At 59.7% G+C, this 14899-nt stretch overlaps 1 protein-coding gene across 1 annotated transcript in view; it reads right to left on the bottom strand.

The window, feature by feature from the left end:
- The window catches only part of LOC146041656 (uncharacterized), a 74167-nt gene extending 70234 nt beyond the window's left edge, over positions 1-3933 (bottom strand). The window contains exons 1-2 of the mRNA XM_083161586.1: positions 3692-3933; positions 2352-2458 (exon numbers count right to left, since the gene is read on the bottom strand). Coding sequence (XP_083017712.1) covers positions 2352-2458; positions 3692-3748 — 164 coding nt within the window. The 5' untranslated portion in view covers positions 3749-3933. The remainder of the gene's footprint in view (positions 1-2351; positions 2459-3691) is intronic.
- Between the last annotated feature and the right edge of the window lie 10966 nt (positions 3934-14899).

Consider the following 14899-nt stretch of genomic DNA (forward strand, 5'->3'; position numbering starts at 1 on the left):
ACGTGTGTGTGCTGCACACCACAAGTAATGTCTGCAGTAAATGTGATACGTGTGTGTGCTGTGAGCCACAAGTAATATCTGCAGTAAATGTGATATGTGCGTGTGCTGTGAGCCACAAGTAATATCTGCAGTAAATGTGATACGTGTGTGTGCTGTGAGCCACAAGTAATATCTGCAGTAAATGTGATACGTGTGTGTGCTGTGAGCCACAAATAATATCTGCAGTAAATGTGATACGTGTGTGTGCTGTGAGACACAAGTAATATCTGTAGTAAATGTGATACGTGTGTGTGTGCTGTGAGACACAAGTAATATCTGCAGTAAATGTGATACGTGTGTGTGCTGTGAGCCACAAGTAATGTCTGCAGTAAGTGATACGTGTGTGTGCTGTGAGACACAAGTAATATCTGCAATGTTGCCTCTTGTTTGTCCATCCAGCTGTCAGGCGCCTTTATTACAGACTGTAGCAATGGTTTAAAATTCCGGTGGACAAGTTATTACGGTACTTGTTTCCTAGCACGGCCACAATCTCGGGCATCGCGGGTAATTTTTAATGGTCCACGATGCGACCGACGTGATGCCCGCGATTTCCCATTGAAATGCATTGAAAAAGTCAAAATCGCGTCGTCGCATCGTATGCGGCCAAAAAAAGCATAAGATGGTACCGACACGATGCCCGCGATTTCCCATAGGGAACAATGTAAAATGCCTCAATTTAACCAAATCAACATAGGGAACAATGTTAAATGGGCCAGAGAACCCCAAAAACCCCCCTGACCAGTGAAATGGCCCCTCAAAAATAGTTAACGCCACCCCACGATCAACATCAACCTGAAGCGTGGCAAGCGTAGCGAGCCCCGCGAGGGGACGCGGATACCTGTGAAGCCCGCGAAGGGACGCGTTTACCAGTGAAGGTATCCGCGTGCGCTCGCCACGCTTCGGGCTCGGTTGCTCGCTGCGCTTGCCACACTATTCTATTCTCAACTCCACGCCAACGTGGATAGTGGGGGTATGAAAAGGTCGGAGGACGCGTACCGTCGCCGCTCGCCACGCTTCGGGTTGACGTTGATCGTGGGGTGGCGTTAACTATTTTTGGGGGCCCATTTCACTGGTCAGGGGGGTTTTTTGGGTTCTCTGGCCCATTTAACATTGTTCCCTATGTTGATTTGGTTAAATTGAGGCATTTTACATTGTTCCCTATGGGAAATCACGGGCATCGCGTCGGTCGCATCGCATGCGATTTTTTAGCCCGCATGCGATGCGACCGACGCAATTTTTTTTACCTGCGATGCCCCAGATCAAGATCGTTGTGGCCGTGCTAGGAAACAAGTACTTATTACATATATAATATCATGCACTTACCTCCTCACTGCCCCCACAGGCATTGCACACTTACCTCCTCACTGCCCCCACAGGCATTGCACACTTACCTCCTCACTGCCCCCACAGGCATTGCACACTTACCTCCTCACTGCCCCCACAGGCATTGAACACTTACCTCCTCACTGCCCCCACAGGCATTGCACATTTACCTCCTCACTGCCCCCACAGGCATTGCACACTTACCTCCTCACTGCCCCCACAGGCATTGCACACTTACCTTATCACTGCCCCCACAGGCATTGCACTTACCGCATTACCACCCCAGAGTTATCGTTCACTTACCGCATTACTGCCACCACAGCTATCGCACACTTACCTCATTACCGCCCCACAGTTATCGTTCACTTACTTCATTACCACCCCCAGTCATTATACACTTACCTCATTACCGACCCACAGTTATCGCACACTTACCTTATTATTACCCCACAGTTATCGCACACTTACTTCATTACCACCCCAGTCATCATACACTTACCTCATTACCGCCCCACAGTTATCGCACACTTACCTCATTACCGCCCCACAGTTAATCGCACACTTACCTCATTACCGCCCCACAGTTATCGCTCACTTACTTCATTACCACCCCAGTCATCATACACTTACCTCATTACCGCCCCACCGTTATCGCACACTTACCTCATTACCGCCCCACAGTTATCGCACACTTACCTCATTACCGCCCCACAGTTATCGCTCATTTACCTCATTACCGCCCCACAGTTATCGCTCACTTACTTCATTACCACCCCAGTCATCATACACTTACCTCATTACCGCCCCACAGTTATCGCACACTTACCTCATTACCGCCCCACAGTTATCGCTCATTTACCTCATTACCGCCCCACAGTTATCGCTCACTTACTTCATTACCACCCCAGTCATCATACACTTACCTCATTACCGACCCACAGTTATCGCACACTTACCTCATTATTACCCCACAGTTATCGCACACTTACGTGTTCACAGCTTTCCACCAGAAATCCAGAATCTTCTTCCCCCCCACTCCGGGCAGAAGAGCTTTGGGGACATCCTCCAGAAAACTGTACAACCCGCTCTGATCATTCTGCAATGGATGAGGTAAAGCTGCTCTATAACATCCACAGGACCATTTTAATACAGGAAAACCTTCTGTCATAGTGTACCGGACAATTCATTCACAGTGTGAGTTCTTGACACCCGATGGTACAGTCACAGATCGTTACTGGTCAGATTCCCCTATAAACGCAGGGTATTACAATTAGGCCGTGTGCAGTACCCATGTCTCCATTGGCTGGAACAGTTTTTGGGCCACCGATTTTGCATTTGAAAAGTGAGCAATAGTTTGTGCATTAGTATTTTCTCTCTGATGGTCAATGGTTTTGCTATCGATGGTAAGACCATCGCTTTCTATACTGCACATGCATGGAGCTGAGTGATTTAACCATCAATGGGTTCCCACCAATGGTAAATAAATAAATGAATAACCCATTAATAGAAATGGACATCGGAAGCCAGCGGTGAGTTATTATGGCTCCCGGCTTGCTGGAACTAGATTTTCTATTTGATACCAGGATTGCGATGACAAGGCGAGGGATATTCTGACATTGGGCCTGATTCAGACCTGATTGCAGGGCCATTGTATGGGTTTCTTCCTGTTCGCAGCTGCTGAGTAAGTCTGGAGAGTGCAGTGAGCACCGCAGGGCGGAGGCAGCGGATCTCCCTCCCAATGGCCAGGCACTCCCAGAGTAAAATAGTGTGCCCGACGTATCGCGAGCGCATCAGTGCACTTTAAACTGTGTCCATGTCGACTGTGTTGACATTCAGGTAAAAAAAAACTGTGAAAAACCCCATGTCGACCTTTTGACTGTCGACCTAAACATTGTCAAACTAACAACCTGTCGAACTAATGACCTTTCGACCTAGAAACATGTCAACCTAGACCAATGTCGACCATCATGCTGTAGACCTGGGGTAGCCAACCCTAGTCCTCGAGAGCTACCAACAGTGCATGTTTTGCAGGTCTCCTCACAGAATCACAAGTGAGATAATTAGCTCCATCTGTGGATCTTTTAAAATGTGTCAGTGATTAATGAGTGCAGCTGTGCAGCAGCTAGGTTGTCTGGAAAATGTGCACTGTTGGTAGCTCTCGAGGGCTAGGCCCCACCTACCCTCGCCTGCTGCATGCAACTTAATTGGACAACTAAAAGCAGATTCTATCCAGCCGCAGAGGGTTACTGCGGTACCTGGGGCAGTACCTGGGGCCACACACGCCTGCTAGAGAGCAATCATAGTAGTAGTAATAATAATAATGTGGGACCTTTATGTGACTCTCCAGCAACGTGCCATGTCCTGCCACCAGCAGTATACAGATCATAGTGTCCCAGGCTTGTGGATCAGCAGCAGGGGAGGGGGCCGGAACTCAGGAACCAGACAGACCTGCAGAACTCCCTGGACCCAGCAAGCACTGATATAACATTACCCGGGAACTAGCCCAGCATTCCTCCAGTGTGCCTTTATCCTGCTCTGCACATCACCCCCCACCTCTCCCCTCCCTCCACACACACACACACACACACACACACACACACACACACACACACACACACCCCATTCTCCTCCTATTACTACACTGACTGTGCCTCTGTCTGCAGCCTCCACCCTCCCTGCCCTATGTACAGCCTCTTATTCTCCTCCCAGTCCCTCCCCTCTGTGCCATGTCTGCAGTGCAGCCTCCTCCCCCCTCTGTGACAGCAATGCATCGCCTCTAATCCGCCTTCTTCCCCTCTGTAACCACACCCATGTCTACAGCCTCCTCCATAGCTGCACTGTGCATATGTCTGCAGCCTCCTCCCCCTCCTCCATAGCTGCACTGTGCCCATGTCTGCAGTCTCCCCCCCTCCTCCATAGCTGCACTGTGCCCATGTCTGCAGCCTCCTCCCCCTCCTCCATAGCTGCACTGTGCATATGTCTGCAGCCTCCTCCCCCTCCTCCATAGCTGCACTGTGCCCATGTCTGCAGTCTCCCCCCCTCCTCCATAGCTGCACTGTGCCCATGTCTGCAGCCTCCTCACCCTCCTCCATAGCTGCACTGTGCATATGTCTGCAGCCTCCTCCCCCTCCTCCATAGCTGCACTGTGCCCATGTCTGCAGTCTCCCCCCCTCCTCCATAGCTGCACTGTGCCCATGTCTGCAGCCTCCTCCCCCTCCTCCATAGCTGCACTGTGCCCATGTCTGCAGCCTCCTCCCCCTCCTCCATAGCTGCACTGTGCCCATGTCTGCAGCCTCCCCCCTCCTCCATAGCTGCACTGTGCCCATGTCTGCAGCCTCCTCCCCCTCCTCCATAGCTGCACTGTGCCCATGTCTGCAGTCTCCCCCCTCCTCCATAGCTGCACCGTGCCCATGTCTGCAGCCTCCTCCCCCTCCTCCATAGCTGCACTGTGCCCATGTCTGCAGCCTCCCCCCTCCTCCATAGCTGCACTGTGCCCATGTCTGCAGCCTCCTCCCCCTCCTCCATAGCTGCACTGTGCCCATGTCTGCAGCCTCCTCCCCCTCCTCCATAGCTGCACTGTGCCCATGTCTGCAGCCTCCCCCCTCCTCCATAGCTGCACTGTGCCCATGTCTGCAGCCTCCTCCCCCTCCTCCATAGCTGCACTGTGCCCATGTCTGCAGTCTCCCCCCTCCTCCATAGCTGCACTGTGCCCATGTCTGCAGCCTCCTCCCCCTCCTCCATAGCTGCACTGTGCCCATGTCTGCAGCCTCCCCCCTCCTCCATAGCTGCACTGTGCCCATGTCTGCAGCCTCCTCCCCCTCCTCCATAGCTGCACTGTGCCCATGTCTGCAGCCTCCTCCCCCTCCTCCATAGCTGCACTGTGCCCATGTCTGCAGCCTCCCCCCTCCTCCATAGCTGCACTGTGCCCATGTCTGCAGCCTCCTCACCCTCCTCCATAGCTGCACCGTGCCCATGTCTGCAGCCTCCTCCCCCTCCTCCATAGCTGCACTGTGCCCATGTCTGCAGTCTCCCCCCTCCTCCATAGCTGCACTGTGCCCATGTCTGCAGCCTCCTCCCCCTCCTCCATAGCTGCACTGTGCCCATGTCTGCAGCCTCCCCCCCCTCCTCCATAGCTGCACTGTACCCATGTCTGCAGCCTCCCCCCCCTCCTCCATAGCTGCACTGTGCCCATGTCTGCAGCATTCTCCCCCTCCTCCATAGCTGCACTGTGCCCATGTCTGCAGCCTCCCCCCCTCCTCCATAGCTGCACTGTGTCCATGTCTGCAGCCTCCCCCCCTCCTCCATAGCTGCACTGTGCCCATGTCTGCAGCCTCCCCCCCTCCTCCATAGCTGCACTGTGCCCATGTCTGCAGCCTCCCCCCCCTCCTCCATAGCTGCACTGTGCCCATGTCTGCAGCCTCCTCCCCCTCCTCCATAGCTGCACTGTGCCCATGTCTGCAGCCTCCCCCCCCCCTCCTCCATAGCTGCACTGTGCCCATGTCTGCAGTCTCCCCCCCTCCTCCATAGCTGCACTGTGCCCATGTCTCCAGCCTCCTCACCCTCCTCCATAGCTGCACTGTGCCCATGTCTGCAGCCTCCCCCCTCCTCCATAGCTGCACTGTGCCCATGTCTGCAGCCTCCTCCCCCTCCTCCATAGCTGCACTGTGCCCATGTCTGCAGTCTCCCCCCTCCTCCATAGCTGCACTGTGCCCATGTCTGCAGTATCCCCCCCTCCTCCATAGCTGCACTGTGCCCATGTCTGCATCCTCCCCCCTCCTCCATAGCTGCACTGTGCCCATGTCTGCAGCCTCCTCCCCCTCCTCCATAGCTGCACTGTGCCCATGTCTGCAGTATCCTCCATAGCTGCACTGTGCCCATGTCTGCAGCCTCCTCCCCCTCCTCCATAGCTGCACCGTGCCCATGTCTGCAGCCTTCTCCCCCTCCTCCATAGCTGCGCTGTGCCCATGTCTGCAGCCTCCTCCCCCTCCTCCATAGCTGCACTGTGCCCATGTCTGCAGCCTCCTCCCCCTCCTCCATAGCTGCACCGTGCCCATGTCTGCAGCCTCCTCACCCTTCCTCCATAGCTGCACTGTGCCCATGTCTGCAGCCTCCCCCCCTCCTCCATAGCTGCACTGTGCCCATGTCTGCAGCCTCCTCCCCCTCCTCCATAGCTGCACTGTGCCCATGTCTGCAGCCTCCTCCCCCTCCTCCATAGCTGCACTGTGCCCATGTCTGCAGCCTCCTCCCCCTCCTCCATAGCTGCACTGTGCCCATGTCTGCAGCCTCCCCCCCTCCTCCATAGCTGCACTGTGCCCATGTCTGCAGCCTCCTCCCCCTCCTCCATAGCTGCACTGTGCCCATGTCTGCAGCCTCCACCCCCTCCTCCATAGCTGCACTGTGCCCATGTCTGCAGCCTCCTCCCCCTCCTCCATAGCTGCACTGTGCCCATGTCTGCAGCCTCCTCCCCCTCCTCCATAGCTGCACTGTGCCCATGTCTGCAGCCTCCTCCCCCTCCTCCATAGCTGCACTGTGCCCATGTCTGCAGTATCCTCCATAGCTGCACTGTGCCCATGTCTGCAGCCTCCTCCCCCTCCTCCATAGCTGCACTGTGCCCATGTCTGCAGTCTCCCCCCTCCTCCATAGCTGCACCGTGCCCATGTCTGCAGCCTCCCCCCCTCCTCCATAGCTGCACTGTGCCCATGTCTGCAGTATCCCCCCCCTCCTCCATAGCTGCACTGTGCCCATGTCTGCATCCTCCCCCCTCCTCCATAGCTGCACTGTGCCCATGTCTGCAGCCTCCTCACCCTCCTCCATAGCTGCACTGTGCCCATGTCTGCAGTCTCCCCCCCCTCCTCCATAGCTGCACTGTGCCCATGTCTGCAGCCTCCTCCATAGCTGCACTGTGCCCATGTCTGCATCCTCCCCCCTCCTCCATAGCTGCACTGTGCCCATGTCTGCAGCCTCCTCCCCCTCCTCCATAGCTGCACTGTGCCCATGTCTGCAGCCTCCTCCATAGCTGCACTGTGCCCATGTCTGCAGCCTCCCCCCTCCTCCATAGCTGCACTGTGCCCATGTCGGCAGCCTCCTCCCCCTCCTCCATAGCTGCACTGTGCCCATGTCTGCAGTCTCCCCCCTCCTCCATAGCTGCACTGTGCCCATGTCTGCAGTATCCCCCCCCTCCTCCATAGCTGCACTGTGCCCATGTCTGCATCCTCCCCCCTCCTCCATAGCTGCACTGTGCCCATGTCTGCAGCCTCCTCCCCCTCCTCCATAGCTGCACTGTGCCCATGTCTGCAGTATCCTCCATAGCTGCACTGTGCCCATGTCTGCAGCCTCCCCCCCCCCTCCTCCATAGCTGCACCGTGCCCATGTCTGCAGCCTTCTCCCCCTCCTCCATAGCTGCACCGTGCCCATGTCTGCAGCCTTCTCCCCCTCCTCCATAGCTGCGCCGTGCCCATGTCTGCAGCCTCCTCCCCCTCCTCCATAGCTGCACTGTGCCCATGTCTGCAGTATCCCCCCCCCTCCTCCATAGCTGCACTGTGCCCATGTCTGCAGCCTCCTCCATAGCTGCACTGTGCCCATGTCTGCAGCCTCCCCCCCTCCTCCATAGCTGCACTGTGCCCATGTCTGCAGCCTCTCCCCCCCTCCTCCATAGCTGCACTGTGCCCATGTCTGCAGCCTCCCCCCCTCATCCATAGCTGCACTGTGCCCATGTCTGCAGCCTCCTCCCCTCCTCCATAGCTGCACCGTGCCCATTTCTGCAGCCTCCCCCCCCTCCTCCGTAGCTGCACCGTGCCCATGTCTGCAGCCTCCCCCCCCCTCCTCCATAGCTGCACCGTGCCCATGTCTGCAGCCTCCCCCCCCCTCCTCCATAGCTGCACCGTGCCCATGTCTGCAGCCTCCTCCCCCTCCTCCATAGCTGCACTGTGCCCATGTCTGCAGCCTCCTCCCCTCCTCCATAGCTGCACCGTGCCCATTTCTGCAGCCTCCCCCCCCTCCTCCGTAGCTGCACCGTGCCCATGTCTGCAGCCTCCCCCCCCCTCCTCCATAGCTGCACCGTGCCCATGTCTGCAGCCTCCTCCCCCTCCTCCATAGCTGCACTGTGCCCATGTCTGCAGCCTTCTCCCCCTCCTCCATAGCTGCGCTGTGCCCATGTCTGCAGCCTCCTCACCCTCCTCCATAGCTGCACTGTGCCCATGTCTGCAGCCTCCTCACCCTCCTCCATAGCTGCACCGTGCCCATGTCTGCAGTCTCCCCCCTCCTCCATAGCTGCACTGTGCCCATGTCTGCAGTATCCCCCCCCTCCTCCATAGCTGCACTGTGCCCATGTCTGCAGCCTCTCCCCCCCTCCTCCATAGCTGCACCGTGCCCATGTCTGCAGCCTCCCCCCCCATCCTCCATAGCTGCACTGTGCCCACGTCTGCAGCCTCCCCCTCCTCCATAGCTGCACTGTGCCCACGTCTGCAGCCTTCTCGCCCTCCTCCATAGCTGCACTGTGCCCACGTCTGCAGCCTCCTCACCCTCCTCCATAGCTGCACTGTGCCCATGTCTGCATCCTCCCCCCTCCTCCATAGCTGCACTGTGCCCATGTCTGCAGCCTCCTCCCCCTCCTCCATAGCTGCACTGTGCCCATGTCTGCAGTATCCTCCATAGCTGCACTGTGCCCATGTCTGCAGCCTCCTCCCCCTCCTCCATAGCTGCACCGTGCCCATGTCTGCAGCCTTCTCCCCCTCCTCCATAGCTGCGCCGTGCCCATGTCTGCAGCCTTCTCCCCCTCCTCCATAGCTGCGCTGTGCCCATGTCTGCAGCCTCCTCCCCCTCCTCCATAGCTGCACTGTGCCCATGTCTGCAGCCTCCCCCCCTCCTCCATAGCTGCACTGTGCCCATGTCTGCAGCCTCCTCCCCCTCCTCCATAGCTGCACTGTGCCCATGTCTGCAGCCTCCTCCCCCTCCTCCATAGCTGCACTGTGCCCATGTCTGCAGCCTCCTCCCCCTCCTCCATAGCTGCACTGTGCCCATGTCTGCAGCCTCCCCCCCTCCTCCATAGCTGCACTGTGCCCATGTCTGCAGCCTCCTCCCCCTCCTCCATAGCTGCACTGTGCCCATGTCTGCAGCCTCCACCCCCTCCTCCATAGCTGCACTGTGCCCATGTCTGCAGCCTCCTCCCCCTCCTCCATAGCTGCACTGTGCCCATGTCTGCAGCCTCCTCCCCCTCCTCCATAGCTGCACTGTGCCCATGTCTGCAGCCTCCTCCCCCTCCTCCATAGCTGCACTGTGCCCATGTCTGCAGTATCCTCCATAGCTGCACTGTGCCCATGTCTGCAGCCTCCTCCCCCTCCTCCATAGCTGCACTGTGCCCATGTCTGCAGTCTCCCCCCTCCTCCATAGCTGCACCGTGCCCATGTCTGCAGCCTCCCCCCCTCCTCCATAGCTGCACTGTGCCCATGTCTGCAGTATCCCCCCCCTCCTCCATAGCTGCACTGTGCCCATGTCTGCAGCCTCCTCCATAGCTGCACTGTGCCCATGTCTGCAGCCTCCTCACCCTCCTCCATAGCTGCACTGTGCCCATGTCTGCAGTCTCCCCCCCCTCCTCCATAGCTGCACTGTGCCCATGTCTGCAGCCTCCTCCATAGCTGCACTGTGCCCATGTCTGCATCCTCCCCCCTCCTCCATAGCTGCACTGTGCCCATGTCTGCAGCCTCCTCCCCCTCCTCCATAGCTGCACTGTGCCCATGTCTGCAGCCTCCTCCATAGCTGCACTGTGCCCATGTCTGCAGCCTCCCCCCTCCTCCATAGCTGCACTGTGCCCATGTCGGCAGCCTCCTCCCCCTCCTCCATAGCTGCACTGTGCCCATGTCTGCAGTCTCCCCCCTCCTCCATAGCTGCACTGTGCCCATGTCTGCAGTATCCCCCCCTCCTCCATAGCTGCACTGTGCCCATGTCTGCATCCTCCCCCCTCCTCCATAGCTGCACTGTGCCCATGTCTGCAGCCTCCTCCCCCTCCTCCATAGCTGCACTGTGCCCATGTCTGCAGTATCCTCCATAGCTGCACTGTGCCCATGTCTGCAGCCTCCCCCCCCCCTCCTCCATAGCTGCACCGTGCCCATGTCTGCAGCCTTCTCCCCCTCCTCCATAGCTGCACCGTGCCCATGTCTGCAGCCTTCTCCCCCTCCTCCATAGCTGCGCCGTGCCCATGTCTGCAGCCTCCTCCCCCTCCTCCATAGCTGCACTGTGCCCATGTCTGCAGTATCCCCCCCCCTCCTCCATAGCTGCACTGTGCCCATGTCTGCAGCCTCCTCCATAGCTGCACTGTGCCCATGTCTGCAGCCTCCCCCCCTCCTCCATAGCTGCACTGTGCCCATGTCTGCAGCCTCTCCCCCCCTCCTCCATAGCTGCACTGTGCCCATGTCTGCAGCCTCCCCCCCTCCTCCATAGCTGCACTGTGCCCATGTCTGCAGCCTCCTCCCCTCCTCCATAGCTGCACCGTGCCCATTTCTGCAGCCTCCCCCCCCTCCTCCGTAGCTGCACCGTGCCCATGTCTGCAGCCTCCCCCCCCCCTCCTCCATAGCTGCACCGTGCCCATGTCTGCAGCCTCCCCCCCCCTCCTCCATAGCTGCACCGTGCCCATGTCTGCAGCCTCCTCCCCCTCCTCCATAGCTGCACTGTGCCCATGTCTGCAGCCTCCTCCCCTCCTCCATAGCTGCACCGTGCCCATTTCTGCAGCCTCCCCCCCCTCCTCCGTAGCTGCACCGTGCCCATGTCTGCAGCCTCCCCCCCCCTCCTCCATAGCTGCACCGTGCCCATGTCTGCAGCCTCCTCCCCCTCCTCCATAGCTGCACTGTGCCCATGTCTGCAGCCTTCTCCCCCTCCTCCATAGCTGCGCTGTGCCCATGTCTGCAGCCTCCTCACCCTCCTCCATAGCTGCACTGTGCCCATGTCTGCAGCCTCCTCACCCTCCTCCATAGCTGCACCGTGCCCATGTCTGCAGTCTCCCCCCTCCTCCATAGCTGCACTGTGCCCATGTCTGCAGTATCCCCCCCCTCCTCCATAGCTGCACTGTGCCCATGTCTGCAGCCTCTCCCCCCCTCCTCCATAGCTGCACCGTGCCCATGTCTGCAGCCTCCCCCCCCATCCTCCATAGCTGCACTGTGCCCACGTCTGCAGCCTCCCCCTCCTCCATAGCTGCACTGTGCCCACGTCTGCAGCCTTCTCGCCCTCCTCCATAGCTGCACTGTGCCCACGTCTGCAGCCTCCTCACCCTCCTCCATAGCTGCACTGTGCCCATGTCTGCAGCCTCCCCCCCTCCTCCATAGCTGCACTGTGCCCATGTCTGCAGCCTCCTCCCCCTCCTCCATAGCTGCACTGTGCCCATGTCTGCAGCCTCCCCCCCTCCTCCATAGCTGCACTGTGCCCATGTCTGCAGCCTCCTCCCCCTCCTCCATAGCTGCACTGTGCCCATGTCTGCAGTATCCCCCCCCTCCTCCATAGCTGCACTGTGCCCATGTCTGCAGCCTCTCCCCCCCTCCTCCATAGCTGCACTGTGCCCATGTCTGCAGCCTCCCCCCCTCCTCCATAGCTGCACCGTGCCCATGTCTGCAGCCTCCTCCCCTCCTCCATAGCTGCACCGTGCCCATTTCTGCAGCCTCCCCCCCCTCCTCCGTAGCTGCACCGTGCCCATGTCTGCAGCCTCCCCCCCTCCTCCATAGCTGCACCGTGCCCATGTCTGCAGCCTCCCCCCCCCTCCTCCATAGCTGCACCGTGCCCATGTCTGCAGCCTCCACCCACTCCTCCATAGCTGCACTGTGCCCATGTCTGCAGCCTCCTCACCCTCCTCCATAGCTGCACCGTGCCCATGTCTGCAGCCTCCTCCCCCTCCTCCATAGCTGCACTGTGCCCATGTCTGCAGCCTCCTCCCCTCCTCCATAGCTGCACCGTGCCCATTTCTGCAGCCTCCCCCCCCTCCTCCGTAGCTGCACCGTGCCCATGTCTGCAGCCTCCCCCCCCTCCTCCATAGCTGCACCGTGCCCATGTCTGCAGCCTCCTCACCCTCCTCCATAGCTGCACTGTGCCCATGTCTGCAGCCTCCTCACCCTCCTCCATAGCTGCACCGTGCCCATGTCTGCAGTCTCCCCCCTCCTCCATAGCTGCACTGTGCCCATGTCTGCAGTATCCCCCCCCTCCTCCATAGCTGCACCGTGCCCATGTCTGCAGCCTCCCCCCCCTCCTCCATAGCTGCACTGTGCCCACGTCTGCAGCCTCCCCCCCCCCCTCCATAGCTGCACTGTGCCCATGTCTGCAGCCTCCTCACCCTTCCTCCATAGCTGCACCGTGCCCATGTCTGCAGCCTCCTCCCCCTCCTCCATAGCTACACTGTGCCCATGTCTGCAGCCTCCCCCCCTCCTCCATAGCTACACTGTGCCCATGTCTGCAGCCTCCTCCCCCTCCTCCATAGCTACACTGTGCCCACGTCTGCAGCCTCCTCCCCCTCCTCCATAGCTGCACTGTGCCCACGTCTGCAGCCTTCTCGCCCTCCTCCATAGCTGCACTGTGCCCACGTCTGCAGCCTCCCCCCTCCTCCATAGCTGCACTGTGCCCATGTCTGCAGCCTACCCCCCTCCTCCATAGCTGCACTGTGCCCATGTCTGCAGCCTCCTCCCCTCCTCCATAGCTGCACCGTGCCCATTTCTGCAGCCTCCCCCCCTCCTCCGTAGCTGCACCGTGCCCATGTCTGCAGCCTCCCCCCCCCTCCTCCATAGCTGCACCGTGCCCATGTCTGCAGCCTCCTCACCCTCCTCCATAGCTGCACTGTGCCCATGTCTGCAGCCTCCTCACCCTCCTCCATAGCTGCACCGTGCCCATGTCTGCAGTCTCCCCCCTCCTCCATAGCTGCACTGTGCCCATGTCTGCAGTATCCTCCATAGCTGCACTGTGCCCATGTCTGCAGCCTCCCCCCCTCCTCCATAGCTGCACCGTGCCCATGTCTGCAGCCTCCTCCCCCTCCTCCATAGCTGCACTGTGCCCATGTCTCCAGTATCCCCCCCCTCCTCCATAGCTGCACTGTGCCCATGTCTGCAGCCTCCTCCCCCTCCTCCATAGCTGCACTGTGCCCATGTCTGCAGCCTCCTCCATAGCTGCACTGTGCCCATGTCTGCATCCTCCCCCCTCCTCCATAGCTGCACTGTGCCCATGTCTGCAGCCTCCTCCCCCTCCTCCATAGCTGCACTGTGCCCATGTCTGCATCCTCCCCCCTCCTCCATAGCTGCACTGTGCCCATGTCTGCAGCCTCCTCCCCCTCCTCCATAGCTGCACTGTGCCCATGTCTGCAGCCTCCTCCATAGCTGCACTGTGCCCATGTCTGCATCCTCCCCCCTCCTCCATAGCTGCACTGTGCCCATGTCTGCAGCCTCCTCCCCCTCCTCCATAGCTGCACTGTGCCCATGTCTGCATCCTCCCCCCTCCTCCATAGCTGCACTGTGCCCATGTCTGCAGCCTCCTCCCCCTCCTCCATAGCTGCACTGTGCCCATGTCTGCAGCCTCCCCCCCTCCTCCATAGCTGCACCGTGCCCATGTCTGCAGCCTCCTCCCCCTCCTCCATAGCTGCACTGTGCCCATGTCTGCAGTATCCCCCCCCTCCTCCATAGCTGCACTGTGCCCATGTCTGCAGCCTCCTCCCCCTCCTCCATAGCTGCACTGTGCCCATGTCTGCAGCCTCCTCCATAGCTGCACTGTGCCCATGTCTGCATCCTCCCCCCTCCTCCATAGCTGCACTGTGCCCATGTCTGCAGCCTCCCCCCCTCCTCCATAGCTGCACTGTGCCCATGTCTGCAGCCTCCCCCCCCCTCCTCCGTAGCTGCACCGTGCCCATGTCTGCAGCCTCCCCCCCCCCTCCTCCATAGCTGCACCGTGCCCATGTCTGCAGCCTCCCCCCCCTCCTCCATAGCTGCACCGTGCCCATGTCTGCAGCCTCCCCCCCCTCCTCCATAGCTGCACTGTGCCCATGTCTGCAGCCTCCTCCCCCCTCCTCCATAGCTGCACTGTGCCCATGTCTGCAGCCTCCTCCCACTCCTCCATAGCTGCACTGTGCCCATGTCTGCAGCCTCCTCCCCCTCCTCCATAGCTGCACTGTGCCCATGTCTGCAGCCTCCCCCCCTCCTCCATAGCTGCACTGTGCCCATGTCTGCAGCCTCCTCCCCTCCTCCATAGCTGCACCGTGCCCATTTCTGCAGCCTCCCCCCCCTCCTCCGTAGCTGCACCGTGCCCATGTCTGCAGCCTCCCCCCCCCCCCTCCTCCATAGCTGCACCGTGCCCATGTCTGCAGCCTCCCCCCCCCTCCTCCATAGCTGCACTGTGCCCATTTCTGCAGCCTCCCCCCCCTCCTCCGTAGCTGCACCGTGCCCATGTCTGCAGCCTCCCCCCCCCTCCTCCATAGCTGCACCGTGCCCATGTCTGCAGCCTCCTCCCCCTCCTCCATAGCTGCACTGTGCCCATGTCTGCAGCCTTCTCCCCCTCCACCATAGCTGCACTGTGCCCATGTCTA

Source organism: Crinia signifera, chromosome 19, assembly GCF_055691185.1.
Source record: "Crinia signifera chromosome 19, ASM5569118v1, whole genome shotgun sequence".
NCBI classification, from domain to species: Eukaryota; Metazoa; Chordata; class Amphibia; order Anura; family Myobatrachidae; genus Crinia; species Crinia signifera.